The following is a 26,019-nucleotide window of genomic DNA, read 5'->3' as shown; positions in this document are numbered from 1 at the left end:
TCAAGCAGGCGGCCTCGTTTCCCTGCCTCGACACAACTCGCCACAACACATCAGCTTGTAGCGCCAACGACGTCGTCATCATCGACCAACCACAAGTCGTCCACTCGCCATTAGAATCGTCGTACCATCGGACGCCCCATCACCGTTACTCCCTCAAGCTCAACGCCTCCACCACTCCCGCTCATCGTCGAGGACGGCGTCTTTAGGCTACTCTCGCCTTTGCGCCACCTCGTTCCACTCCTACCTTCTTCAGCTTCATCGCGACTGCTCTACGATTGTTCAGCATGGCGCTCACGCCTCCCACTATCAGGGGTTCGCGCCTGTGCTCTACGCCGTCTATCACCTCGCCGCTCATGCTCCTCTCCGACGACCTGCTGCTTCAAGTCTGTTCGATGGCTTACCCCCAAGACGTCTTCTGCCTGAGCGTATGCAATTCGCGACTGCACAGCTTATTGGTAAATGCCAACACAGATCCGCCTCCTTCAAGCCCTAGCCTCACATTGACCATCCTGCCCCTCGCGCTCGCTACCAGGGAGAGACTTACTGGCGACAACGGGCCCAGTCTCTCGGTGTCACCCTCAAGCCTCATGCCACAGCCATCTGCCAACTCTTCGGCGTCATTCAAGCCTTCTGTCACGGCTGCCACACGCCGCTTCTCGTATCGTGGGAGTCGGTCGCAAGGCGAGGCTTTCCCGTCTTCATCGGTCGCGACTCCAACATGTGGCCCGATGCCTTGGCTCATTGGATCATCAAGCGCTGGTTCTGCTCAACTTGCATCAAGCTTCCAATCTGGCAATTCATCTCTGAGAACCATCTGAACCTCTGGCAGCTCACTTCACTTGCCGTCATGAATGAGGAATCCATCCTTGTCGATGGAGTGCGCTGGTATCGCTACGTCGATGTGCTCCGTGTCAAGGCCGACATCCTGCGCTGGGCTACCGCTCAAGCTCAGGCTCAGCCGTCGCTTGAGATGGAGCGCAGTGTCTTCTTCGCCGACTCTTCGAGCGAGAGCCTGTTTGCTGAGGCAAACAGCTTGCGCCTCCTCGCCGACATCGGCAACCCTCAGGCCACCTCTATCAACGACATCGTTCACCGTCAAGACACAGCTGTCCCTCCAGCCCATGGTCACGGCACGTCAGATGCGGCACCTCCTCCCGCAGGCCCAGCCCATAGCAATGTACTCCCCTTCGAGCTCTGGCCCCAGTACGCTCAATCTCATCATCAACATCAGCAGCAGCTCTATCAAGATTACGCAACGTCGTCTCAGGCCGCCGAGAATATGGTGCGGATGGCTCTGGGTCACGCCGACGCTACAAGCCATGTCGGCCACTCTCGCACACAGAGTCGTCCCTCCCTCGCCACAAACAGCGCCCAGTCCAGCGACGACTACTTCTGGCGCAACTATCTCCTGCCAGCGTTTGACCACCGACCCACCTCTACTGAGGGTGCTGGCAGCGGCAGCGACGTCGAATGCAGCCTACCGCGTCCTCCTACCACCGGCGATAACTCGATGACCTCTTCTCGTGAGCCGGTCACTGCCACACCCGATACTGCCACGTCTGTTGCGGGCCAAGGGACGGGGGAAATCAAGCCCAAGTCACCTCAGCCAGCCGCAGGCTCAACACCTGGCCTCCGAGCTGCTCCTGCCGCTCCTTTGGGAGGCGAGTCCGTGGCTGAGGCTAGCTCCAGCGCCAAAGTCAAGGACACCGGCAGCAGCGCCGCCAACGCAAGCATCAGTCAGCCTGACAAAGCTAGCACATCTCCTGCCCAGCCGCCGGCAAAGAAGACCCGTCGACCTGCCGCCAAGACGCTGGAGGAGAAGGCTGCCCGGCAAGCCGAACGCGATGAAGCCAAGCGTGTCCGTGCCGAAGAGCGTGAGCGCGAGAAGCAACGCAGGGCGGCTGAGCGTGAGAAAGAGAACCAGCGAAGGATCGCCCGCAAGCAAGCAGAGATCCAGAAGCAGACCGCTGAGCGTGCGGCTAGGCAGGCTGAACTGCGCAGGGTTGCGCAGGAGAAGGCTGAAGCCGCTGCTGCCGCCGCAGCCGAGCGTCAGGCGAGGAGACGCCAGGCTCAGCCGGCCATGCCAAAGAAGAAGAGGACCACTCCTTCCCGCAAGCGTAAGGCCAAAAGACAGCCTACTTCGGACGAGGACGACGCCGACGAGGCTGGTCCCAGTGGCAGCCCTGCCCCCAAGGCTGGTCCTAGCGGAAGCTCCTCCGCACCCGCACTGAAGAAGCAAGTGACCAAAGGATCCTCCCTCCCAGCAGGCGGATACGTTGACTCTCAATTCGACGAGCTTGCTGAGAGCCCGCAGGACGACGATGAAGAGCCTGAGGAGGCTGACGAACAGGACGAAGATGCCTCCGTTGAGCGGGATGAATCAGACTCTGCCTCTTCCTCTGCCCTCTTTGCCAACACAGACGAAAGTCGCCGTCAGATCATGCGCGACGTCAAAGAACAGCAACTCTCTGCCGCCCTTCTTGCCCGAGGCTATAAGCTCACCTCGGACGCCATGACCTGTTCAGAGATCCGCGCGTGGATCGAGGGCAGGTGGGTAGACTCACTGTTGCCTAATGGCATCAATTGTGCTGACGACGTCGTGGACAGGGTAGTCAGGACGTGGGGGGCTGCGGCGCGAGAGGCTGATGGGAAAGGGAGAGACGGCAGAGGACGAAGCGCTGCGGCATCAATCACTGCTGGGACCTCTTCTTCTATGCTCTCTGAGCAGCTTCTGCCTCAGAAGCAGCAACGTGCCGAACGACAGGGAGGCATGGATCCTGATGCTCCAGCTCATCAGAGCAACTCTCATTACGCCGTCAGTGGCACGGCTTCTCACGACCGCTCTCTCGACCAATCCTTCGCCACTGCCAACAGCAAGCCAGGTGACGCAGCAGACGAGCGTCAAGCCAACTCCACCATGGATCTCGTCCCGCTCGATGGAGACAGTGGAAGTGGCAATTCCCTCGCCACCATGAGCGGCAGGGACAGTGGGGTCGACCTCAGTCACACAGCGGCGCAGCCCGCTAACAACAGCCCCGATCGCCTCTTTCAGCTTGCCAACCTCTCCTCTCGCTCTTCCTCGGACGCTCAGCACCAATCCCTCCCTGTGAGGCAGCATGACTCGCATCCTCTTCAACAGTACCCAACTCTCCCTAATCTACCTCAATTCTCTCCCAACTCGTACAGCAGCCTCCGCGGACTTCTCGATGCCGACTACCTGCGCGGCGCATTCGTGCAGCAGGCCTCCGGTCTTAACAATGGGCATGAGAGAAGGGGAAGCGGCAGCTATGGTGCAAGCAGCGGAGGGTATCACCTGCGCTCACACAGCCAGGATCAACAGCAGCTTCAGCAGTCGATTGATCTGCAGCGATATCGCCATCCTAGTCTTTCAAGCGCTGGAGGCTCACACTTCGATGCCACCAATGATGCATATAGCAAGGACAGCGGCTTTGCTTCTGGATCCCGTGACCTTGCTCCCACCGCTGGTGGTAAGGGACAGCTCTTCGCTTCTTCCTACGCATCGTCCGCGACCAAGACCACCGAGCAGCTCACGATGGCTCAAAATCGGCAGACCATCTCGGGTCCTTCCTCTCCGGCTGGTCACAAGGACGAGACGGTGTCTGATCCTCGAGCTGTTGCCGTCAAAAAGAATGGAGCAAATGCACCTGGAGACGGTAGTCCTATTCTCCCCGTAGCAAACGCCAGCATTTCCGCCACAATGAACTCGACGCTTGAGCCCACTGAGAGGGGGTTGACCCTGTCCTGAGGAGTCTGCCAGGCTGCAGACAAGAGCTCAGGAGGTGACGTTGAGGCCAGTGACGGCCATGGGAACACGACAGTAGCCGCCTCGCCGCCAGAGCAGCCAATCGAGAAAGTACAGGCCAAGATATCGTAGTCGCATCGGGAAACTACGATCGAGGCCATCTCCTACAAGACCGAGGTCGCTCGCGGTTTCCAAGCAGACGCTTTCATCCTCTCAGAATATAAGGCCCACTCAGCATCCCCTCAATCTTACTTGCCCATCTCACGATTCCCTCCAAGCATGATGGCACACACGCACTTCAAACACGACGAACAGCAGCTAGCGGAGCATACACGACCGCGACGACTCTTCAGCATGCACTCTTTCCTCTTTCGTCTTTCCCTCACCTTCAGATACGACCACAACGCGCAACGCTCCGTCACGTACTCGAAGCCTCTGTTCCCTGATCCAGCAGACGATTGACCATCTTCCTCGGCGTCATCCTCCGATCCTATAGCCTTCCATATCAGACCAGAGCGAGACACAAAGCAATCCAAAGCATGTATGACCAAACGATACGATTGAGTCTCTCTCCTGACCCTTGACTTGACTAGCTGCCGAACAAGATGCTCTTGTAGTCTCGTAGCAAGATGGCCACACTCTCTGGCCCACTGAGCCCGACCTCGGACGCTACAGCGGTGATGTACTTTGCGGGCGTGAGGTCGTAGACGAGGTTGAGCTTCGTGAGGTTGGACGGGGTCGAGGAACCGTCCTCCAAGTCATCGTCGTGACCGTCGGCTGTTGGCGCGTGAGAATAGGAGAAGAAGATGGTCAGCTTGGCTATCTGGCGGGCAATGACGTCGCGCTACTCACCCCTTTCGTTGCCTCCTACCCCTTCGAGCCTCACCCTCTCACTAAACTTGTACGTCTCACAACACACGATGACAGGGACCTTCCTCCTGTTCGCCACCATAGCGACGGTAGCTGTCCCCGCCCTCGAGTACAACGCCCCGTCGGCGAGGAGACTGGCCGTACCCAGCAGCACTAGGCTCGCTCGCGGCATAACGCTCCCCAAGGCCGTAAGCGGCACACAGCTAGTCGGGATCCCCTTGCTCAGCAGCGCTTCTGCCATCCTAGGCCCTTCGTCGAAGGTCTCACCCGAGACGCAGATGACCTCGAATCTCTTGCCTTCGACTTGCCACGCATCGAGGAGACAACGCTCTACGACTGAGGAGCGGGCAAAGGTGACTACCACGTCTCCGTGTGAACGGAGTTTGGAGGATATGTGAGATGAGATGACTCGAGAGGCGAGGACGATGCGATCGCGAACAAAGTGGTCGATTCGGGAGATGAGGTGGTTCTTCGCCTGGGTGCGAGAAGGTGAGGGATGGGCAGGTCAGTATCCGCTAGCGAGCGAGCTACAGCTCCCCACTTGCGCTCTCACCTCGTCCTCGCCCATGTCCGCAGGCACGACTCCGATCTCGTACTTGAGATACCTGACAGCATTGCCGGCACTCGTACCTAAAGGCCTAGCAGCGGTGATACCGCCAATCTGTGCTCCCAATTTCCCTACCAAGTCACGATTAAGCACCGCACCTCGCGGTGTCTTATAGTCAGCAATGAAGTCTCTCAGAGCGGCCAAGGTGGCAATGGCTCGAGCTGAAGAGCCCAGCAAGGTGTGGGACGCGAGGTGTTGTTGTAGTTGAAGGATTGACGGGTGGAGTGAGCGGGTGAGGGACGTCGTGAGGAGAGTGGAGCGTGTCGAGTGGGAGGTCGAGGGAGGGTGGACGGTGGTAATGAGGTCGTGTGAGGAGAGAGTTCCAGTGGATGAGGACGGACCTGCTGCTGCGGTTTGGGTAGGCTGAAGGAGGGAGGCGTTGGTTGAGGCGAGCGAAGCAAGAGTCTGAGAAGGAGTGGCAGCTGCTGCGCCGCTCGAAGCTGGAGCTGATGACGACGCCGATGCCGCGCCAGCTGCTGAAGACGATTCCTTTGGCCCTCGCCCCTGATGGGTCGCCTGTCCACCAGCAGCAGCTGCTTGTTGGCCAGCTGTTGTCCCTGCCTCATTCTTGGGAGGATGCTGCCTCTCTCCAACGGCAAGGCCCTTGGCAGCAGCCCTCTTGGCTGCCTTTGCTGCCTTTGCCGCAGCCTTGGCGTCCTTAGATGATAGGCTAGCGGAGGGAGCCGCACCGTCTTTGGGCGCTGAGGAGGAGGAGGAGGCCGAAGCTGCTGCGTCTTTGGGCGCTGACATTGTTGCGCAATGAAGATGGAGTGGAAGATGACGCCAATCCACTTTGCAGCTTCGCCTCCGCCTCGCCTCGACTTTCTCGTCTTCCGGCGGAAGGACTTGATTGCGACTTGCGCGGCGCTTTCCTTTCCTTCTAGTCATTCACTTTCTTCCTCAGTATATGCCATCGCAGATGGACCTCCTCAACGCCTCTTCGATAGGAGGTGGTGGCAGCTCCTCTCTCGGAGACAACAACCTTGCCTCGCGAGGGCGTAGACCACTCACGCCCATCATCTTCGCTGGGCCAGGAAGCAACCTCTACCCTCTTTGTGATCCCTATTCTTCCTCTACAACCGACGCGCTGCCCAAGGCCTTGCTTCCTCTGGCCAACAGACCGCTCATTTCCTTCCCCTTGCAGCATTTGGTCTCAGCAGGATTCAAACATGCCATTGTCCTCGCTCCTTCGCATCAGCACAAGGCCATCGAAGGGGCCCTCAAGGGCGTCAGGCTTCACCCGCCAGCCGTCGTTGGGCAGAAGGGAGCGGCTGCTGCTGCTGCAGCGGCAGCCTCGTCATCTACTTCGTCCAACATCGCAGTAGTTGATGGTCTCTCTGCAGGATCCAAGCACTGGGAGTCTTCGACCAATGCAGCGATCGTCGTCGAGCTGCTTCCTCTCGGCCCTTACGATGGCAAGGACAGCAACCAGAGCTCAAAGGATACCGCTGCAGGTGATGGGCAAGACGAGAACGACGGTTTCAGGAGGATCGCCCGACCCGGAACTGCAGAGCTGCTCAGATGGGTGGCTAGCATAGGAAAGCTGGAGGTGCGTACGAGCGAGCGCGATCACTCGACGATGTCAACCAATCTCTGACAGACTCTACCTTCCATTCAAATGTACAGACCGACCCTCTCGTCCTTCCCCTCGACCTCGTCTCCCCGTCCGTCCCTCTCTCATCCTTCCTCCTCTCCTACTACTCAGAATGCGACCCGACTCCACCAACACTCATGTCTCTCCTATACCAACGCGGCGCAGGCGAGGCTGTCGGCCGTGAAAGAGAAAAGGAAGGACCGGCGCGCCTGCTCGCAGCTTACGGCACTTCTTCATCATCCAGCAGCGCGCCTCTAGCAACCCACCCGCTGCTGCTCCTCAGCGAGCCACCAGCGACAGGAGCGGCCGCCATGCCCTCTCTCCCCATCCGAACGGGCATGCTGCACGCCCACCCACGCGCAAAAATCAGTACCGCGTTGCTCGACTCACACGTCTATGTGCTGCGCCGCGACCACGTTCTGCCGCTCTTGGAGGCCAGGCGAGACTTCACCAGTCTGAGAGAGCATGTTGTCCCCTTTCTTGCCAAGGCGAGCTGGCAGAAGGGCCTGCCAGAGAAGGCCGGTTGGAAGCTTGCCGCGGATGGTGAGGCGAGGAAGACCGGCTCAGAGGGATCCGGTATGGAGGAGGACGAGGAGGAGGATCTCGACAGACCGAGCGAGAAGACGATTGCGAGGCAAGGGCAGGCATTGATGCGGCTGGCATTCGAGCGTAGCTCACTTTCGAAGCCACGAAAGGCTGGTGGCGCTCAGCTGGTGAGAGCTGTGACCTGCATCGCGCCTACGGCGTCAATGTTCACGGCAACGTCGGTGCCTACAGGTAGCGGCGGGGGCGGCAAGCAAGGTGGTGGCAAGGGCAACAACAACGCCTCGGCTGCCGCCACTGCAGCGGCTGAAGCGGCAGCAGAAGAGGCTTCGCACTTCCTCGCACGCGCAAACACTCTTCCTACCTACCTGGAGTGCAACCGATACCTTCTTCGTGCCTTGGTCGCAGCAGGCCAGTCGGGCAGGCCAGTCAGTGGCGGAGCGATCCCACTGCTTGTTGGCTCGATGGACGGCAATGCTGCGGGTGCCGGTTCAGGGACAGGGCACGACATAAGCTCAACAGCTCAGCTCTCACCAGATACGCTTCTACCGCCTGCTACTTCCTCATCCTCGTCCTCGACGCTCAAAATCGGCGACCGCTCAAGCATTAAACGTTGTCTCCTCTCACCCCGCGTCACCATCGGCAAGAATGTCCGTCTATCCGGCTGTGTCCTCATGGACGGCGCAGTCGTTGGGGATGGGGCTAAGCTGGAGAACTGCATCGTTGGACCGAGGGCGAGAGTCGGGGAAAGAAGCGCGCTCAAGGACTGCGATTTGGGCTGTGGGGCCAAAGTTGGGGAGAGGAGGGAGGGGAGAGGGGAGAAGTTCTCGAGGGAGGAGGAAAGTGATGATGAAGGGGACGAGGTGGCCGGAGGGGAGGATTGAGGAGAGTCGAACAGCGCGGAGTTGCATCAATCGAAGAAGTCTAGACGCCAATTATTGAGATTGAGTGCTCTGTGAGATCGTTGAGGCGCTCATCGCCTCTACATGGGCTTGTCGTCGTGAGCCTTGTAACTGTATGTGGTCCGTCGTGTCTATCGTCGTCGAAGTCGTCTCCTTTACCCACTCTGCCCTCTACCGCTCACACGAGTCCCGCGACGGCAGGGTGCTGATCTACCACTCTGAGATATCCTTTCCCCCAACTCTCCTTCGGCAGCTTCTCTAATCTATCATCCATGAGCTCGCTCTCGATCCACGTCCTTCCCCATCCCTTCTCCTTAACTAGCCCCTCCGCCCGCTCAAAGGCCTTGCGCACCTCGTCCATCTCGCGCCTGATTGCCTCGCTCTTTCTTCGCCTGCTTTCCCCAACCCCTTCAGTAGTCTCACTCCTCTCAGCTTCAATTGCCCTGCTCGCCCGCTCCGTCTCCTCCGCTTCGCGCCTTGCCTCCTCGACAGCCTTGCGAAGTGAGCGAAGACGTTTGGCCGCTTCGCGGGAGGAAGCTGCGGATACTTGGAGTGTCTCGGAGATGGAGCGTAACGAGGTGGTGAGGGAGGCTGTTAGGGAGGAAAGGTGGGTGAGGTGCGCGTGAAGCGGGGAGGAGGGGCTGGGGCCTGCTGAAGAGCATGACGTCGAAGGGGCGGAAACAGGGTCGCGAGAGTAGCCAAGCACGTCTTGCGCTGCTGGTGGGGTAAGGTCCCGATCTAGATCGAGAGCCATCGCCTGCAAACCATCTGGCCCATCACCGTTGACTTGGTAAGATTCGTGAGCAGCTGCTGCAGCCGCTGAGCCCACGACATGGGCCAGTGCCATCCAAAGAGCCGGGTCGTCCCTACTCAGCGCTCGCTCGATATCCCGGAGCTCGCGCGTCTGGTTGACACGCAGCTCTGCCTGTTCGCGCAGGGATAAGCCCAGCGAGTGTCCGAGTGATTCTAGATGAGAGATATCGCGGGCGGCGGCTGAGCTCGGCCTTGATGACGAGGACGATGAAGCAGTAGCGGTACTTGCGACAGGCGCTTGGCCATCCTCATCCCCCGCTCGCAGCTTGGCAAGAAACTCGTCCGTATGAGCGACACTCTCGGCGATGGACTTGGAGAGATCCTGCAGGCTTGCCTCTTGCTGGCGCGCCCGAGCCTCGGCAATGTCATCGTCGTAGGAGGAAGAGGCCGAGGTTGTGGCTGGTGCCGCTGTATACGCTGAGTCCTGGGAGGACGATGGTGCCGCCGCAGAGGAAGAGGAGGGCAGGCCGTCGTTCAGATCACTAGCCAAAGCCTTTGGCGCTACTGTTGAGGTTGTGGTGTTGAGCCGATTCATCTCGTCTGCAAGCGTCGAGGCATCGTGAGAAGGATCCACTGAGCCGTCATTCCCACCACTGAGCCCACCAAGCTCATCAGCAAGGGAAAGGCCACCAGCCTCGGCAGTCGTGCCATGTTGCTGATCGTAGCCGTACGCATGGGAGGCGTCCAGTTGCTGGCTACCCAGGCCTGCAAGCTCGTCTGCATCTACCGAGGCGTCGTGACTACCATGGTCGTTGCTTCGACGTCTACGGCGAGATGAACGAGCTGGTGAGTCGTCGAGATGCTCCTCGTGTCCACTAGCACCTTGACTGCCGCTAAGCTCAACGTCGTAGGGGTCGTAATCTTCGAAGTCGTTCATGACGTCGAGCCAAGAGGGACTCGTTATGGAGAGGGGAGAGGAGCAAGGGTATCTGGAGGGCGCTATTCGAGGGTAAATCAATGCAAGGCAGGTCAGGAGCCTCGTCGTGCCCCGCCGCCCCCAGATCGATGGCACGGCCAGACGCACACTCCTCGCCGCCCACACTACTTGGACCTCCGCTTCCAAGTGTTGGACGGAAGCAACGCCATGTGGCAATGGCTGCGAGGTCTCAGGCGAACGGAAGACGAGCGAGCGAGCCCCAGGTCGAAGATTTGACTCGTAGCGACTTCAGCGCTTCAGACCGCATACAACCTCGCCCACCACGATTACCAAGCCAAACGCCGCGATCATACGGCCATTCCTTCACGCCACTGCAGGTCGCTTCTCTTCCTCCTCCTCCCTCTTCTTCTGCCTCGCTCCGACCACGCGCAGGCACCTCCTTCGAGCGCCCTCTCTTCCTCTCCCCCTCATCGGTCGTCGCACCTTGACCACCTCCCCTTCGCTCGCAATGACCGACCACATCCGCTCCCTCGTCGCTACCTTTGGCGACTTGCCCTCGAACGACGTCCCCGAGGCAGACCCGCTTCGCAATCCGCTGGACGCCTTCCGCCTGGATGTGGCTCGCCAGCTGCACTCCAGCCTTGACATTCCCGTAGAGAAAGCATTCGAGGCCGTCTCTACCGCCAGCAAAGTCGCAGACTTCTCCGTTGCGTTCCCCCGCTTCAAGCTTCCCGGGAAGCCCAATGATGTTGCAGAGAAGGCGTACAGAGACTTCCAGCCCTCGGCGTACATTGCTGAGGCGAGCCATCAGGGAGCCTTTGTTCACTATAAGGTCAACCATGAGACGATGGCAAAGCTGACCCTCGCGACCATCACGGAGCTTTCCAGCCGTGGAGAGGACAAGGGCGACGCTCCTTCTGCTAGCAAGTCAAAGGGCTCAATCAAGTCAGCATACGGACACAACGAGTCGGGCAAGGGCCAGAGGATGATCATTGAGTTCTCGTCACCGAACATTGCAAAGCCCTTCCATGCAGGGCATCTGCGCTCCACCATTATTGGCGCATTCCTCTCCAACCTCTACGAAGCAAACGGATGGTACGTCGAGCGATGGAACTACCTTGGTGACTGGGGGAAGCAATTTGGTCTCCTCGCCGTTGGATGGGAGCGATCCGGTGACGAGGCGAAGCTGAAGGAAGACCCCATCAAGCACCTCTACGACGTCTACGTCGAGGTAAATGCAGCTGCCGAGGCCGACCCTTCGCTCCACGAAAAGGCTCGCGTTTACTTCAAGGGAATGGAGGATGGCGACGAGTCTGCCTTGGCTCTCTGGCGCAAGTTCCGCGACTTGAGCATCGCCAAGTACGAAGAGACCTATGCACGCCTCAACATCCACTTTGACGTCTACTCTGGCGAATCACAGGTCACAAAGCAGTCCATCTCCTCCGCTCTGGACGCCGTGCGTGACTCCGAGTACGTCGAGAGGGCAGAGAACGGGGCAATGCTCATCGACCTGACCAAGTACAAGCTGGAGAAGACGGTCATTGAACGCGCAGACGGAACCGCCCTCTACATCTCGCGTGACCTCGCTGAAGCGAAGAAGCGATGGAACCTGTTCAAAGAGAAGTACGGAGCCGGTTTCGACAAGATGATCTACGTCGTTGCCTCGCAGCAGGACTTGCACCTTGCCCAATTCTTCAAGATCCTCGATCTCTCCGGTTTCGAGGGCGCCAAAGCTTTGCAGCACGTCAACTTCGGTATGGTCCTTGGCATGTCCACTCGTAAGGGGACGGCAGTCTTCTTGGACAAGATCCTGGAGGAGGCGCAAGAGACTATGGAGTCTATCATGAAGCAGAATGAGGACAGGTACAAGCTCATCGAGGACCCGCAGCGTGTCGCGTATGTGCTTGGAGAGTCGGGAGTGAAGATTCAGGACCTGACGGGTAAGAGGCATTTGAACTACGAGTTCTCGTGGAAGAGGTGTCTCAGCAACGAGGGAGACACGGGCGTCTTCTTGCAGTAGTAAGTACGAGCGAGCGCGGGCACTGCATGTGAGGCGAAGCTGACCCACGATTTCGAACTCCTTGACCCATCTAAAGCAACCACGTCCGCCTCTGCTCCGTCGTCCGAAAGGCCGCATCAGAGTATGGCTTCACGCTGCCTTCCACCTCTTCTGGCCTGCACGACATCGACACCACCCTCTTCTCGTCGGAGCCCAAGGCCCAAACCGTCGTCATGCTCCTTGCCTCATGGCCCGATGTGGTTCGTTCGGCCACGCGCGACCAGCAGCCTTCGACCGTCGTGCACTTTGCCTTCAGGTTGGCTAGGGCGATTTCTAGTGCGTGGGAGGTGCTTATTGTCAAGGGAGCAGAGAGGGATACCGCTATGGCGAGGCTGTACCTGTTTGACTCGACTAGGGTCGTACTGGCCGCGGCTTTGGAGTTGTGAGTATAGCATGCAGGGGGATGGAATGAGCAGAAGCCGTCGAAGCTGACCATTCTTTTATCCCTTCTTTTCCGCTCGACAGGCTCACCCTGTCGCCGCTGCAGCGCATGTAGGAGGCGAGAGCCAGATCGTCTCTGACAGGGTGATGAAGGAAAGGAAGAGGAATTCGAAAAGGGGCCAGGGGTGAACAGCATGTAGCAGCGAATGTAGACTTCCTTCCCTAATCGATGACATCAATCAACACGAACCAAGCTCGGAGAAGGTCGGCATGAATGAGCTGTGGCCATTACTGAGCCTGTCAAGACAACCGACAACGAGCCCTCTACCGCTCCTTGCCATCCACGCCCTTTTCCCGCCGCTTCTCCAAGTCAGACTGCAAACGCCCACGCTGCTGGAGAATCCATCTAGATGAGAAGACGCTCGATCTGCAACGGCGAGGGGAAGGAGAAGAGCGAGAATGTCAGTACGGTATCTTTGGCACTGCGCCCTCTCAATAAATGATTTCTACTCACCGCGTTCTTGATCGTAGTGATCTGTCCCTGCAACTCCCTGTTTTCATTCGTCGTAACACTAGCCGCCACAACAGGCCTGCTCACACCGCAGGCCCTACCCAAAGCCGTCTTGGATGGCACAAAGACGTAAGGCACATTCTTGTCCTCGCAGAGGAGAGGGAGATGCAGTACAATCTCGATGGGCTCAACGTCTGCGGTCATGATGATGAACTCGCAGATACCGCGATTCAGCGTCTTGGTGGCTTCGTTGGCTCCCTTTTTGAGCTGCTTGTAGTGAGAAGCTTGTTGGACCAGGTCGAGGATCTGGGAGGTGAGAGAGGCATCGGCCAGGGGAAAGGCCTTGGGGTTTGCTGCGCCGGACATGTTTGCGAGGAGGTTGGAAGCGGGTGTGGTGTGGGTTGGAGGGAGTTGCGGGAGGACCTCACGACTAGGGATCACGGCTGTGTGTGCGGGTGAAGAGGAGGAGACGATGTCAGTGGATGCTCTTTTGCAGCTGGGTATGAAGGCAAAGGCTATGCTCACGTCAGAAGACAGATGTCTGGTCGTTGAGGGTGATCGATGATACGGATGGAAAGGACGATGATGATCGACGCTGAGCGGGAAGCGGACGAGGTCAAATCTTCTTCGCGTGGCCATCGGATCGGAAGCACACGCCGCTCCTTCCGCTGACCCAAGAAAGCCTCCACGAGCTGTCCCTCACTTTATTGCCATTTCACAGCTTCGTGAGACTAGAGCTTCATTCATTTGCCTCACTGCAAACCTCGCTTTTCTACCTCGACTTCAACAAGATCCAGTCATGCTCCCAACCTCTGCTACTGCCGCCGCATCTGCCGTCACCAAGGCTGGCAAGCCGCGGGACCTCCAGCCAGTCATGACCCTAGGCCGATCAGCAGCAGCTTGCGCTTCGGCCAGCAAGGCATACGGGGCTTGTGTCCTTGCTCAGTACGAGGCTGTGGACAAGAATATGTGCGAGAAGGAGTTCAGGGAATTCAAGGAATGTGTCCAACAGAAGGTGAGCGTCCGAAGAGGAGGTTTGGGTCGGCAGAGCCTGCGATACAGCAGCCAGCTGACACGAGAGACGATACGATGCTGACTGGGACCTTTTCTCTCGTCTCCCTCTCTTGCGCCGCTGCTGCTCAGATGGGTCGTAAATGGTAATCAGCTCGGCCAAGCAGCATCCGCCAGCCCTCTACCTGGCCATGGCCCTTAGACCCCCTCGCAACGGCGGCTGCTCGCGTAGCTCCTCTTGCCTCCTCTCGTAGTCTCGTCTTCGCCGACCTCACTCTCTGTATCATCATACCCACGCAGTCGCAATCGCAATGCATCTCAACTCTGTCGAAATTGTATCTGCCTGAAAGCATCGTCATGAAGTCCAATCTGGTCTTTGGCTTCTGTGGCGTGCGGCACCTGATGGTCGAGGGCGGAACCAGAGCAGCCGAGCGGGTGATGCGTTCAGCGATGCATCTCGCCGGCCAATGAACTTGAACTCCTGAGCCAGCCATCCATTCCATCCATCTTGTCCTTTGACTCCCATCCCCGTACTGAAATGTCCTTCAACGACTTAGAAAGAGGGACAGGCGGCAGCAGCAGCACTCGCGGCGGGTATGGTGCCAAGAACAACAGCGGCGCCATCACCTCCGGCCCGGGCTCCATTCGTGGCTCACCCTCACGCCGCAACGATGCCAATAACGCCTCAACAGGCGGAGGTTCCTCCCTACCCCTCTATCATGCTTCTGCCTCTAGCATATCACCTTCGACAGACGATGAGGACGAGGAGTCCCTCTCTGCCGAGCAGCTGGCGGAATTGAAGCGCTTGTCAGATGGGATTGGGGCGCAGCTGTTCAAGGTCAATAGTAACACGGCTGCTGTGGAGAAGCTGGTCAAGTTGGCAGGAGACGAAGCCAAGAAGGGGGCGAGGGGAGGGACACAGCAGCAAAGCAATAGAGACTGGACAAAGAGGGCGTGAGTAGCACAATCAATCCGCGACCTCACTTTCACTCGTGCTGATTGACTGTCGAACTCCACCATCCCATAGCCACGACCTCGTCGAATCCACCCGCTCAGTCATCAAGTCTACCACCCCTCAACTCAAGCAACTCTCCACGCTCATCGTCAGCTATGAGTCTCGCTGCCCACCGCAATATCGCCTCACCCTCTCCAAGCTCCAGCGCGACTTCGAACAGGCGGTCCAGGCCTTCGCCGAAGCGCAGAGGCAGAGCGCTAGGAGGACGAAGGAGGACCTCGAAGGGGCAAAGAGAAGGGCAGCAACCGCTGCGGCTGCGAATGCAGACGCTGGACCGGCTACGAGTAGCTCGCTGGTACAGATTGAGGCGGACGAGCAGGCTGCCAAACAAGGCGATGAGGACAGTGACTCTGCTCTCCAGGAGCAGACTCAGACCCAGACCCAGACTCAAGCAACAGCCGGTCCATCTCAAGCTGATCTCGAGTTCCAAGAATCTCTCATCGCCGAGCGCGAGTCCGAGATCCGAGAGATCGAGTCAGGGATCCACGAGCTCAATGAGATCTTCCGCGATTTGGGCACGATAGTGCAAGAGCAGGGCGGAATGATCGATAACATCGAGTACAACATTGGGGAGATTGCGACCAATACCGAGGGCGCAGATCGAGAATTGGTGCAAGCTAGTGATTATCAGAGAAAGGCTGGACGCAGGGCGGCATGCTTGATGCTGGTCGTTGGATTTGTGGTCGCCGTGGTGTTGGTGGCAGTGAGTAGGAGACAGAGCTTGGGTGGTAGGCAGCGAGAGCAATGCTGACGACTTCGATGCCTTCTTGACCCCCGCAGATCCTCAGCTGATCCACACAGCAAGTACGGCACTTCTAGTACCCATTTCTGCTTCCTCTTCCTCCTCGTTTCGCCGCTCCACCCTCCGTCATCGACCTCGCCGCTCTTCTCCCTTTGGCTTCACCTTCGTCTCGACCTCCTGATTTGCGCTCCACCTGTATATGCTCGCGCAAAATACCACTACGTAAGATCCTACTCGAATGTGTGATGTGATGAAATTGTTGTAGCTGCGTGACATGTAGTTGATTGACCCCTCTGGACTTCCTCGACCTCGCTTTCTCACCTCGCCCTAATCTCCTCTGACTTCGCCTCAGCCCCCTCAACAGCAGCGGCATTGATTGCGCTACCCTGTCCCATCTGCTCCTTCCTCTTCTTCAAGACATTCTCAATGAAGAACTCTCCAGCCCTGTACGACGACCTCACGAGCGGCCCGCTCGCCACGTAGAGGAAACCCAACTCTTCCGCCTTTTGCTTCCAATACTCAAACTTCTCTGGCGGCACATACTCGCTCACGGGCATCAAGCGCTTACTAGAGCGCATGTACTGGCCCAAAGTGACAACGTCTACGTCTGCCTCGTTGCGGAGGTCCTTGAGAGTTTGCAGAACTTCCTCATCCGTCTCATCACAGCCGAGCATGATGCTCGTCTTGGTGATGAGGCCAGGTTGAGCCTCCTTGGCGCGCTTGAGAACGCTCAAGGTCTGACGATATCCTGCGCGCCTGTCCCTCACCCGCGGTGTAGTACGCTCCACCGTCTCGACGTTGTGTGCATAAACGTCCAATCCACTCCTAGCTACGCGGTCCACCTCATCGAACTTCCCCTGAAAGTCTGGCACAAGCGCCTCCACCAGCGTACCGGGCGCCTTGCTCTTGATTTTGGCAATGGTCTCGGCAATATGCTTGCTACCGCCATCAGGTAGATCGTCCCTGTCCACGCTGGTCAACACAATGTACCCCAATCCCCATCGACGGATCGCCTCTGCCGTGTTCTCTGGCTCGTGTGGATCCAATGCACCTGGTGTGCGGCTGGTCTTGATGGAGCAGAATCGACAGGCACGCGTGCAGGTATCCCCCATTAGCATGATGGTGGCAGTAGCCTTCTCCTTGCCTCCTCCACCCCAGCATTCGCCTATGTTCGGGCAACGTGCCTCCTCGCAGACGGTGCTTAGCCCCAAACCACGCAGGTCCTTCTTGATCTGCTTGAAGGAGTCGCCGGTAGGGATCGAGGTCTTGAGGTACGAAGGGAGACGAGGGGCATTTGTACGGCCAAAGGCTACACGGCTGCCTGGTGGGGGAAGAGGAGAGGAGTGAACGGCGTCGGATGCCAGTTTTTCGTCTGCCAGACGGGCACGGAGGGCTGCCAGACGTGGTTGTGATTGAGACGAGGACGAAGGGACGGGCGTAGGCGACTCGGGCACGGTGGCAAAGCTGCGTGCTCCCAGCTGCTGCGACGATGAGGCAGCGACCGTAAGGAGGGATGCGCTCCTCGAACGAGTGAGCAGCTGCCTCGATGAGGATGCAACCATGCTGGATGACATGGTGGCGATGGTGAGGATGAGGAGAGGAGAGTTGTGGGGTTAACGGTGGAATGGAGTCGAGCCTTGTCTTTGGGATTTCAATTCAGCCCCACCGACACGGCACCGCTCGGTCGGGGAGGGCCACATTGAGTGGCGTGAGGCTGACGTAAGCGCGGATAGAATTATTTGGCCGAGCGAGCTGGATGAGCGCATCGAAGCTGCAAAGTGGTCGTTACCAGCATATATTCACGATCCAAAATGGCAGAGCAAGGTGAGCATCTCGCCGTGCCCTTGCAACAACGACGCTGTGAGCTGAAAATGATTCCCGCGTATCGCGCTCTCAGCTTTTCAAGGAAGCCTGCTCCGGCTAGTCATCCTCTGCTCCACGGGTCTCTCCTCCTTCGCTCAATCGTCGGAAGACTTTGACCCCTCATCACTACACATCGTCTCAAGCCATGCCTCAGCACCACCGCACGCGGCCTTCAACAAGCTGCGCTCCCAACTACGCAACGATGCCCTGGCCCTGGTCACGGATGCGGCCAAGCGAGCCACCAACTTGAGCTTGGCGCTCAAGAAGTCTGCGAAACAGCAACAGAGCGACACCGAGGCTGGTGGATCGAGCTCAACGTCCCCTCTGAGTGGGCTGGATGCGGCGTCCATTGCGGCGGCGCAGCAGCAGATTGATGCCTTCACCAACGATGTTTTGCCCAAATTGTTCTTCATCTGGGGCAAGGCTATGAAGGAGAGAGGCGTGTACATTCAAGAAGACGAGCAAATGGACGACAAGTCCAAGGCATCTTCTGGCAGCGACCAAGACGCCTCAGCCTCAGCCACTCAGAGTCGCAAAGAGCTCGAAGAGTTGGCAAAGTCAATGGGCGGACAAGTCATGACGGCATCAGAGCTCGGCCTGCCCTCGAGTCAACAGCTACGCAAGCTCCCTGGGCTAGGGGTGGGTTCCACTTGGACTCGGGCGCTGCGCACACACGTCCAAGCTGTGAGCACAGCAATTGCGCAGTTGGGGGAAGCCTGCATGGATGAAAGGACGAAGAAGGCTGTCAAGGCTGCGAAAATTGCGAGAGAACGGCGCGAAGGTGGGGCGGCAATGACTGCCTCAGAAGAGGCTACACCACAGGCAGCGAGGACGCCAGCTGCTATGCGACAGCAATGCCTGTCTCGAACGGCTGCAGTTTGGGAGGCGTGCGATGAAGCTTCCAAGACACTACCGATGGATAACGTGGCTGCTGTTCGGACTAGGTGGGCTCAACGTCGAGCCTTGATGGAGGATGGGGAGCGCGAGATGAGCGAGGAGGCAGAAGGGCAGCCCAGCGGCAACTCTACGGCCGCTGAGCAGGACGACGAGTTTGGTCTTTCCGCCCTTGGCGGACTGGACGAACGTGATCGCCAGCTACTGGGCAAGGTTCTCCCCCTTATACGCTTGGGACGCTTACTCCACGACAGGACGGGCGAGCTCTGCTTGACGGACGGGGAGGCGTTGAAGCTGGATGTGGACGAGCTAGATGAGTGCGCCGAGGCAGTTGCGACGGCACAGGATGACCTCGTCGCCGCGGTTCTCTATGATGAGAGGCCGGAGAGAGAAGATGATGAGGATGAGGAGAGCGATCAGGAGGGATGGGATCGCTCGGCAGTCGCTGAGGATTACCTTATGGCTGCGCAAAGACTCGTCGAGGCATCAGCCGGAAAGGAGAAGGCCATGGTAGCGCTACAGGAGATGAGGAGGCTGTACGAGGGAATTCCTAAGGAGGAATGGGTCGGGGGTGACGCCCTTGAGGAAGGGGACGATGACGAGGACGAGGAGTAGAGGCCGTTTTCATACACGCACACAAGCATAGATTGATCAACGTATATCATTCATCATGAAGACGTGAGGAAACACAGTAGTAGCATCGCATAGCAAAGAGTGATTAAAGGAAAGGTGTGGTCAAGCAAAGACGAGACTCCGTTGGAAATAGTAAATACGCATGACTGCGTCCGCTCCTTTTAGTTGAGAGGCGTCTCAATCCTCTCTCCGATAGTGCCGAACAGCCTGTCCCAAATCCTCGTCTGCTTTCCGTAGTTCCTGCCCGACTTGCCGAAGCGGTGGTGCAGGTCATGGTCCTCGACAGCGAGCTCGGCGCCCATGACGCGGAGGAACTGGCCGAGGATAGGGTGACGCCAGATTGCCCTAATGCCGGAGTGGCCGAGGGCCTCGACGTACAGAGTGTAGACGACGAGGAGGTGCAGCTCAGCGAAGGACAACTTGGGAGAGACTGCCGTAGCGAGGAAGGGGATGATGAAGATCTCGAGGCACTCCTGGATGTCGTCTGCGAGGATGGAGAGGATGGGCGTCGGGTGCTTGGTGGCGTGGTGCTGCCTGTGGATAAACCAGAGGGCGTCGAACTCGTGGGTAGATCGGTGGTAAAGGTAGAACCAGTAGTCGAGAGCAATCTCCCACCAAGCCATCTTGAACGGAGTAGCCCATGACAGGCCAGCGAGAGGGTTGGCCATGTCACCGCGCCAGGCGAGGAGGAAAGGGCCGAGAGTACGGAAGACGGTGTAGATGAAAATGGAGCGTCCCAAGTGGTTGACGTGCTTGTCGTCGACCATGTCACGACCGCGGTTCTGCTCATCAAAGCAGCCGTACTCGGCCATGAAGTAGTGGAGGCGACGGATCATCACCTTGGCGAAGACGATGAAGCTGAGGTGGTACATGACCCAAGCGGGAGCCCAGTGCATGGGGTGCTCTGTGCGCGGAGAAGAGAGACGAAAGATGATTAGCCTTTTGATGGAAGGAAGGTACCTCGCAATACTGCTCAGCGCACTCACCTGGGAGGAGGAAGTTCCATGCAGTGTGGAGCAGGAGGGGAATCGAGCCGGTCGAGATGATGAAGAGGTTCTCCTCCCACATCGGCCTGATAGGCGGAGGGCCCCTCAGCTCGCTGTTGTCATCGCGACGCTGATAGGCCGTGTCCGGACCGATGTCGAGCGAGCAAATGTACTCCCACAGATTCTTCTCCATCGAAGGCTTCAAATGCCAAGTGGTCTTGGGGCGGACACCGTACACCTTGTCGAAGCCCTTGCCGGTGGCAGGGTCCGTGGCGATGGCGCCCTTACCTGCTCCTCCCGGTGCCTCGGGAGCGGGCTCGTCGCAGGCATTGTCGGGGGGAAGAGTGGGCATTTGTGAGCCTGAGTCACGACGTTGACCTTCCATTGAAGGGCGGACGTTGAGAGGTGGGCGACCTGCCTCCTTGGGGATGTCGGCCTTGGATGTCATAGTGGCGGCGTGCGCGCTGCGATGGATGTGATTTGAATGTGCGCTTGCTTGCGAAAAATTGAGGTCTTCCAGGGGTATTGAGTTGTGACTACGCAGTGGCGATGGTAAGGAAGAGAAAGAAGAGATAAATGTCACCCACGACTTCATATCATTGTCTGGCCCCCGCATCCCCTTGCTTTGCATAAGCCAGTTGAAAGCGTCGATTTTCAAACCTCCGCCCACCAGTGCAGTCATCGACATGACATCGCATCGCACCCCCATCCTCCGTCTACTCATCATGCGAGTGGCAAGCGGCGACGGCGACGGCGACGGCGACGGACGCCCCGCGAACGTACGACGCACGGCGTACCCCGCCCTCTGCAGTGGCACTGCTCTCAGACTTTTGCTCTCTCTTCGATCGTCGAAGGCCGTGTCTCGCGCTAGGCTAGGCAGTGGAGCCCGCGATTGGCAAGCATCGATCCCGCACGATTCAAGAGTCCTCTCCTGCCGAGGCCGCGCGACACGGCTGCATCTCTGCATTCGCTCGATGACGCACAACGCTCTTCGCTCCGACGTGAAAGCCTCGGGCTCGAATGAAAGCGAGAGATGACTCTGCGACTGGCCGCTACCTCGGCCGCAATGATGCTCAGTCAATGGCCGAGCCACCAGCCTCGTGGGAGAGTGAGGAATAGATGGAGCAAGGCATCCTCGCACGCCCCGCCACTCCCAGCTCACTGTCTCGGGCGATCGCCTCCGTCAGGTCAGGTCCATCGGTCGATGCAATAGTAAGCGTGGACCCTTGAATAGAGCTGCCACATGGTCCTCCTACCAGGGAGAGGAGCCCCATGGGCAGATAGAGCTTTGGTCCTCGTAGCGCCGAGAGCTGAATCAGCACCCAAGAAGCGACCGCCGATATTGGCACGCTAGCTAAAGAACGGCGATCGCGACCATCTCGCTACGCCAAGCCACGCCACTCACTGTGACTGGCGGGGAGTTCGTGCTTCAGGGTCCAGCGAGACAGTATTACTCTAAGCCCGGTATGGTGGCTGAATCGAACAAATCAAGTTGAATGGCTCCCAAGTGAGCTGCTGGTGCAGGCCCGCGAGAAACTACAAGGCATCGAGAAGATCGAAGGCCAGGCAGCGGTCCCAACGTCGGCGGCCCTTGTCACACAGTCAGTCCATAGCCCAATTTCGTGCAAGCAAGCTATTTGTCTCGTTGGATATGGTAGATGCGAAGAGTTCAGAAAATTTACAAATGGAAAGGGAACCGAAGCAGAGTGCTAGAAGATTGATGGTCGTAGAAACTTGAGACGGTCATGGGGTGGGAAGGGTTTCTACTCGTCGCCCTTTGCGCTCCCCACACCGTTGATTGAGGGCAACCTCGTCCCATTCCCGTTCGCGCTACTAGCCAACCCAGGGAGACGTCTAGCCGCAGCAAAAGAGTGAGGCGAAGTAGGACCTGTCCCCGTTCCAGCTCCACCGTTGCTTCCTGGCGACGCCATGGGCGCCAGTGAGGGCCTGGTACCGTTGTAGGGCGAGACGGGCGCACCGCTCACCTTCGATCCGTTGCTGGCGCTGCCATCCTCGCTGAGCGGTGCGAGGAGCTGGCTGCTGCGATGCGGTGGTGACACGGACGGAGGGCGTGGCCTCGGGTCACTAATGCCACGGGCACGGAGAGACGGGAGCGAGGAGAGGGATGCGCTTGAGCTTAGCGGTCCACCTGGAGGAGGCGGCGGGGCGAGGCTATGCCCGTGCCCGTGCCCGTGTCCGTTCGACAGGCTACTATTGGTGTATCCCATCGATGGGGAGCGAGACGAGTAGTGCGGATAGTGGTGCGCCGGAGAAGCATAGGCATTACTGTTGCTGTTGGTGGCGTAAGAGGAGGTGACGCTCGAGTGGCCCGCGTTGAGTCCTGGAGTAGAGACGCTGTGGCTCGGAGCTGAGATACCAAGGAAAGCCCTGGTTCGACGCAGCTGCCACTCTTCGAAGTCGAACGTCTTCTGCAGCGATGTGAAGACCGGCCCAACGGCCGCAGCTGTCGTACTCGCGCTGGACGAGCCTGCTGTGGCTCCTCCTGCCCCGCTCTTAGCCACGATGGCATGCGCGAACGTGAGGGGCAAGAGTGCCAGAATGGCGCTCGGCTGAGACTCCAGATTGACCGTATCGAGGCATAGGACAGAGAGGTTGCTCGCAGCTGTTGCGCTCTGCCTCCCTCCCCCATCGAGGACGCATACAGCCATCTCGGCGAAGCAGTGCATGAGCGACCACGCCCACGCCCATGACGAAGCTCCGTCGCGGCCCACGGCTGAAATTGATCCTACACCTCCGCTGCTGCGAGCCGCACGAGACGCGCGGGAGAGATTCCCGTCCTCAAATGCAAGGTGGGAAGGCAAGCTGTCCGCCCAGGCGCTGAGAGCGTGGTGGCACGCGGCACTCCCATGTGAGTCGGCGAAAGAGCTGGTGCTACCCGTGTTGTTGGTACCAATTCTGTGTGCCAGCTTGCGCTGATGCTCGACCGCCTGCGCGAAAACGATGCTCGAGCGAAGCAGGGCCGCGTAGGGGGCAGTATCCGGATCCTGCGTGCCGATCTGCGAAATGCGCATTGCGGCAACTTCCAAGTCCGTGTGGGAGACGGCAAAGCTCTGCCCGGCCAGTGACGATAGAACGATGTCCACCGTGTAAGCCACAGCTACCAAGCGGCAGAGCTCGCCGGCATGGAAAGGCTCGGTGGACACGGAGACGTCTGGCAGGTTGAGCTGCTGCATCATGCGGCACATGACTGCCGTGTGGGCCACGGCGCGAGTCAACTTGCCGCTGCGGGCCTCACAGAGGGCGAGAAGGACCAGGGCGAGGACGCTGTCTGCTGAGGGGCGGTCCAGGATGGAAAAGGCGGCTTGATCCTCGTCGAGCATGAGACGGCGGGCGGCTGCCACGGCGGCGTGGTTGTGCGGCGAGACCATGGCGTTTGCGCAGTGTGTGATGAAGACGCTGGGCTGGGTCGTTCCATGCGTGTATGCGAGCGGAATCAAGGCGTTAAAAGGGGCGATGCCGTTCAAGGTGCGAAAGGCGTCGAAGTTCTCGGTGGACGCGGAGCTGAGGTTGGAAGCCGGGCCCGCAGTATGCGCTGCGGCTGAGCTCTGGCGGTAGTCATTGATACCAGTCGAGGAGTGGGCCGACTCGTCTTTGCTCGCGGGAGGCTTGGCTCGTGCCGTGGGCTGGACGGCATTGCCGTGACTGTCAGAGTAGGAGCAACCTCGTCCGCTGAAGTCGCAGTTGCTGCAGGGCAGACCGCCGTCGCAGCGTCGCTTGGCTTTGTGGCAGGGTACACAGGCCTGTTGGCAACGGGATGGGGGTTACCGATGTCAGCTCAATGCAACTGCAATTTGAGAATTTGATCGATTAGCACCATTACTCACCCTTTGTAGACGCTTTCGCTTGCGACCGGTACCAGTGAGGGAGGCTACCATGCCCGTCTCGCCGACTGTCTGACCGAAAGCACTACCACTACCGTCACTACTCTTTTGATCTTGTCCTCCCTGTCGGCTGTCCTCTACGGGAGAGGGATCCGAGTGGCTGCTTGGCGAGACGGGGCTCGTAGCAGAGTGGGACGTGGACACGGAGAGTGAATGCGGGTGGTGCCCTCCATACTGATGGTGGTGAGGATAGCTCTGAGGCTGGCCTGGATAGCCTTGCTGCTGTGGCTGCTGCTGCTTGCTGGATGGTCCGGCTACGTCGATTGGCGGAAGAAAGGGAGGCCATGACGAGCGATGAGGTCCATTCTGTCGTGGAGCGCCGAGAGTCGGACGCGAGTAAGGCGGGTACGCCGATGACGAGGATGATGACGAGGACGAGGCTGGGGCCGCTGGTGATTGCTGGTAGCGTGGAGCAGCTGACATCGAATGAGAGGCAGTGCCGTACAGATGATTTGTCATTCACAAAGATGGCAAAGTAGTCGAAGGATGAAGGGTGAATTTGCCGCCAAAGGAATCGACTGAGCGTGGGCCGGCGGCAACGTCGGCGGCTGCCTTGGAGGCGGCGGAAGGAACGATGGAAGGCGGATGCGGCCAGTTGCGGCGCTTAGCAACGACTGTCGTCAAAGGGAGCAAGGCCGCAGGAATGTGTGTCGATGGTGGTGACGATAATGACAACGACGAGTGTTGAGGATGGAGGATGGTGATGGTGGTGAGGATAGGAAGGGGCAGCTGGATGGCAGACGAGACTGGCAGCAGCTGGCTTTGTCTTGGCTCCCTCGAGACGAGACACTCCGGGAAGTGGGAGCAGCGACGCCGCCGCCGCCTCGTTGACTGGCACCGCCGGTTGTGGCCTTGACCTCAAGTTAGCGCTCGATATCGCACAGACGAAGTGCCCGATGATCGATCTTCTCTGCGACTTTGCGACTGCTGAAGCTGACTCGGGACAGAAGGGGGCGTCGAGGGTGTGTGTGTCGAAGACAGGCGGCGGGCGGCAAACAGCCGGGCGGAGAGCGGGAGGAGCAGTTGAGGCGATGAAACAGGGCAAGAAGCGGCAGGCAGATCAGGCGGAGGCGGAGGCAGTCGTCGACGACGTGCGACGCGGACGTTGAACGAGGGAAAAAAGCTTGGCGCAGCCGCGAAAAGAGAGATGGGCGAATCAGGCGAGAGGAAGCAGAGACGAGGGCGAAGACGAGGGCGAGGGCGACGGCAGCACACAGAGACGCTGCGACAGGCGACGGAGGAGTAGCTACGGGAGCTCAGGGCCGGACTAGGCTTTGCTTGTCGACGAGGCGCTTACCATGCGTGGTGCGTCTCTGTGTGTCCTGTTACGGCGATGATGCTAATCTCGTCATCGCAGGCTACCGCGGCTGCCCTGAGCAGCTCCGTCGTCGTCTCCCTTTCTCTGGCTTTCACTTGGCGCAAAGTCTTAGCCCGACGAATGGCCTGTCAGCAGCGAGGAGCCAACCTACCTGCGAGGAGCCTTCATGCTTTATGATGAATCAGGGTCACCGTCAACACCCTGACTCGGCCCAGAAGGGAAGCGTCTTCTCACCCTGGAGCGACGCGATTAGGGGCGGCGAGAGAGAAGCCGACGGTGGACAACGAGGAGCCGCCACGCTGCAGGCACAAGATGAGCCTCTCTTTCCTCCTTCCCTTCGCCTTTCTCGTGAGCTTGAGTCAGTCACGACATCGTCACTGGTAAACTAGTGCTCGACTCCCATTTTGAGTCATGCCAAGACGACGTCGCTTCGTACGAGGTGCTTCTTCGATCGAGAGAGTCAATTTGCAAGTGGGTGGTTACGCCGCCTGCCTCGAAGCGTTGGTCCGCCGATGAGCCGGCGGCTGCGCACAGCACGGGCAGCGGAGCAGAGGAGGGTGGCATGGACGGCATCGCCAGCGAGGGCTATTTGGCGCCCTCCCTTTCCCATCATTGAGCGTCGTGGGTTCTTCGCTTGATGCCTCGTACTAGATGCGCTGAATACGAAGCTCAAAGCCGTCTGACGAACAAGACGTTGGGATGCATCGATCATCGTTATCGTCACTGCTCGCCGCT

At 58.8% G+C, this 26,019-nt stretch overlaps 12 protein-coding genes across 12 annotated transcripts; 6 read left to right on the top strand and 6 right to left on the bottom strand.

The window, feature by feature from the left end:
* The first annotated feature begins 183 nt into the window (after window positions 1–183).
* Window positions 184–3,904, top strand: BDZ90DRAFT_64255 (hypothetical protein). Its single transcript, XM_025509742.1, has 2 exons — window positions 184–455; window positions 533–3,904. The coding sequence occupies exons 1-2, from the start codon at window positions 285–287 to the stop codon at window positions 3,764–3,766; spliced, it is 3,405 nt and encodes a 1,134-aa protein (XP_025360444.1). The 5' UTR covers window positions 184–284; the 3' UTR covers window positions 3,767–3,904.
* Window positions 3,905–4,352: 448 nt separating this feature from the next.
* On the bottom strand, window positions 4,353–5,990 carry BDZ90DRAFT_262033 (nagb/rpia/CoA transferase-like protein; the record flags this gene model as incomplete). Its single annotated transcript, XM_025508433.1, has 3 exons — window positions 4,353–4,540; window positions 4,616–5,108; window positions 5,187–5,990. 3 exons carry the CDS (start codon window positions 5,988–5,990, stop codon window positions 4,353–4,355), a joined length of 1,485 nt encoding a protein of 494 aa, XP_025360443.1.
* Window positions 5,991–6,131: 141 nt separating this feature from the next.
* BDZ90DRAFT_233845 (hypothetical protein) lies at window positions 6,132–8,598 on the top strand. Its single transcript, XM_025506789.1, has 2 exons — window positions 6,132–6,789; window positions 6,867–8,598. Exons 1-2 carry the CDS (start codon window positions 6,148–6,150, stop codon window positions 8,259–8,261), a joined length of 2,037 nt encoding a protein of 678 aa, XP_025360442.1. The 5' UTR covers window positions 6,132–6,147; the 3' UTR covers window positions 8,262–8,598.
* Window positions 8,299–10,094, bottom strand: BDZ90DRAFT_233844 (hypothetical protein). The gene has a single exon (XM_025506788.1). The coding sequence runs from the start codon at window positions 9,967–9,969 to the stop codon at window positions 8,458–8,460; it is 1,512 nt and encodes a 503-aa protein (XP_025360441.1). The 5' UTR covers window positions 9,970–10,094; the 3' UTR covers window positions 8,299–8,457.
* Window positions 10,095–10,259: 165 nt separating this feature from the next.
* Window positions 10,260–12,024, top strand: BDZ90DRAFT_64206 (hypothetical protein). Its single transcript, XM_025509741.1, has one exon. The coding sequence runs from the start codon at window positions 10,478–10,480 to the stop codon at window positions 11,987–11,989; it is 1,512 nt and encodes a 503-aa protein (XP_025360440.1). The 5' UTR covers window positions 10,260–10,477; the 3' UTR covers window positions 11,990–12,024.
* Window positions 12,025–12,318: 294 nt separating this feature from the next.
* Window positions 12,319–13,491, bottom strand: BDZ90DRAFT_233843 (13 kDa ribonucleo protein-associated protein). The gene is made up of 4 exons (XM_025506787.1): window positions 13,446–13,491; window positions 12,924–13,363; window positions 12,495–12,836; window positions 12,319–12,411 (listed from the first exon to the last, which is right to left on the bottom strand). The coding sequence occupies exons 2-3, from the start codon at window positions 13,284–13,286 to the stop codon at window positions 12,816–12,818; spliced, it is 384 nt and encodes a 127-aa protein (XP_025360439.1). The 5' UTR covers window positions 13,287–13,363; window positions 13,446–13,491; the 3' UTR covers window positions 12,319–12,411; window positions 12,495–12,815.
* Window positions 13,492–13,683: 192 nt separating this feature from the next.
* BDZ90DRAFT_233842 (hypothetical protein) lies at window positions 13,684–14,185 on the top strand. The gene has a single exon (XM_025506786.1). It carries the CDS (start codon window positions 13,720–13,722, stop codon window positions 14,014–14,016), a length of 297 nt encoding a protein of 98 aa, XP_025360438.1. The 5' UTR covers window positions 13,684–13,719; the 3' UTR covers window positions 14,017–14,185.
* Window positions 14,186–14,464: 279 nt separating this feature from the next.
* Window positions 14,465–15,880, top strand: BDZ90DRAFT_233840 (t-SNARE). Its single transcript, XM_025506785.1, has 3 exons — window positions 14,465–14,885; window positions 14,959–15,649; window positions 15,727–15,880. The coding sequence occupies exons 1-3, from the start codon at window positions 14,470–14,472 to the stop codon at window positions 15,736–15,738; spliced, it is 1,119 nt and encodes a 372-aa protein (XP_025360437.1). The 5' UTR covers window positions 14,465–14,469; the 3' UTR covers window positions 15,739–15,880.
* Window positions 15,881–15,979: 99 nt separating this feature from the next.
* Window positions 15,980–17,323, bottom strand: BDZ90DRAFT_233839 (Lipoyl synthase). The gene has a single exon (XM_025506784.1). The coding sequence runs from the start codon at window positions 17,260–17,262 to the stop codon at window positions 16,006–16,008; it is 1,257 nt and encodes a 418-aa protein (XP_025360436.1). The 5' UTR covers window positions 17,263–17,323; the 3' UTR covers window positions 15,980–16,005.
* Window positions 17,324–17,466: 143 nt separating this feature from the next.
* On the top strand, window positions 17,467–19,173 carry BDZ90DRAFT_233838 (hypothetical protein). Its single transcript, XM_025506783.1, has 2 exons — window positions 17,467–17,512; window positions 17,586–19,173. Exons 1-2 carry the CDS (start codon window positions 17,500–17,502, stop codon window positions 19,058–19,060), a joined length of 1,488 nt encoding a protein of 495 aa, XP_025360435.1. The 5' UTR covers window positions 17,467–17,499; the 3' UTR covers window positions 19,061–19,173.
* A 66-nt stretch (window positions 19,174–19,239) lies between these two features.
* On the bottom strand, window positions 19,240–20,512 carry BDZ90DRAFT_222948 (hypothetical protein; the record flags this gene model as incomplete). Its single annotated transcript, XM_025504551.1, has 2 exons — window positions 19,240–19,982; window positions 20,065–20,512. 2 exons carry the CDS (start codon window positions 20,510–20,512, stop codon window positions 19,240–19,242), a joined length of 1,191 nt encoding a protein of 396 aa, XP_025360434.1.
* Window positions 20,513–21,827: 1,315 nt separating this feature from the next.
* BDZ90DRAFT_228180 (hypothetical protein) lies at window positions 21,828–24,389 on the bottom strand (the record flags this gene model as incomplete). The annotated part of the gene is made up of 2 exons (XM_025504795.1): window positions 21,828–23,825; window positions 23,910–24,389. 2 exons carry the CDS (start codon window positions 24,387–24,389, stop codon window positions 21,828–21,830), a joined length of 2,478 nt encoding a protein of 825 aa, XP_025360433.1.
* Between the last annotated feature and the right edge of the window lie 1,630 nt (window positions 24,390–26,019).

This window comes from Jaminaea rosea (assembly GCF_003144245.1).
Source record: "Jaminaea rosea strain MCA 5214 unplaced genomic scaffold BDZ90scaffold_13, whole genome shotgun sequence".
Classification (NCBI taxonomy): Eukaryota; Fungi; Basidiomycota; class Exobasidiomycetes; order Microstromatales; genus Jaminaea; species Jaminaea rosea.
Note: the sequence above shows the minus strand (reverse complement) of the source record. Positions and strands in the feature narration are given on the sequence as shown.

Excerpts from the sequence above, each read along its gene's own strand:
- BDZ90DRAFT_233843 (XM_025506787.1), bottom strand. The coding sequence starts at position 13,286 with ATGTCCGGCGCAGCAAACCCCAAGGCCTTTCCCCTGGCCGATGCCTCT. Across the intron at positions 12,837-12,923 it reads TCACTACGATCAAGAACGCG|ATCGAGCGTCTTCTCATCTA; the intron begins GTGAGTAGAAAT and ends TCGCCGTTGCAG.
- BDZ90DRAFT_233844 (XM_025506788.1), bottom strand. The coding sequence starts at position 9,969 with ATGAACGACTTCGAAGATTACGACCCCTACGACGTTGAGCTTAGCGGC.
- BDZ90DRAFT_233842 (XM_025506786.1), top strand. The coding sequence starts at position 13,720 with ATGCTCCCAACCTCTGCTACTGCCGCCGCATCTGCCGTCACCAAGGCT.
- BDZ90DRAFT_233845 (XM_025506789.1), top strand. The coding sequence starts at position 6,148 with ATGCCATCGCAGATGGACCTCCTCAACGCCTCTTCGATAGGAGGTGGT. Across the intron at positions 6,790-6,866 it reads CTAGCATAGGAAAGCTGGAG|ACCGACCCTCTCGTCCTTCC; the intron begins GTGCGTACGAGC and ends TCAAATGTACAG.
- BDZ90DRAFT_64255 (XM_025509742.1), top strand. The coding sequence starts at position 285 with ATGGCGCTCACGCCTCCCACTATCAGGGGTTCGCGCCTGTGCTCTACG. Across the intron at positions 456-532 it reads CGCGACTGCACAGCTTATTG|GGAGAGACTTACTGGCGACA; the intron begins GTAAATGCCAAC and ends GCTCGCTACCAG.
- BDZ90DRAFT_233839 (XM_025506784.1), bottom strand. The coding sequence starts at position 17,262 with ATGTCATCCAGCATGGTTGCATCCTCATCGAGGCAGCTGCTCACTCGT.
- BDZ90DRAFT_233840 (XM_025506785.1), top strand. The coding sequence starts at position 14,470 with ATGTCCTTCAACGACTTAGAAAGAGGGACAGGCGGCAGCAGCAGCACT. Across the intron at positions 14,886-14,958 it reads AGAGACTGGACAAAGAGGGC|CCACGACCTCGTCGAATCCA; the intron begins GTGAGTAGCACA and ends ACCATCCCATAG.
- BDZ90DRAFT_64206 (XM_025509741.1), top strand. The coding sequence starts at position 10,478 with ATGACCGACCACATCCGCTCCCTCGTCGCTACCTTTGGCGACTTGCCC.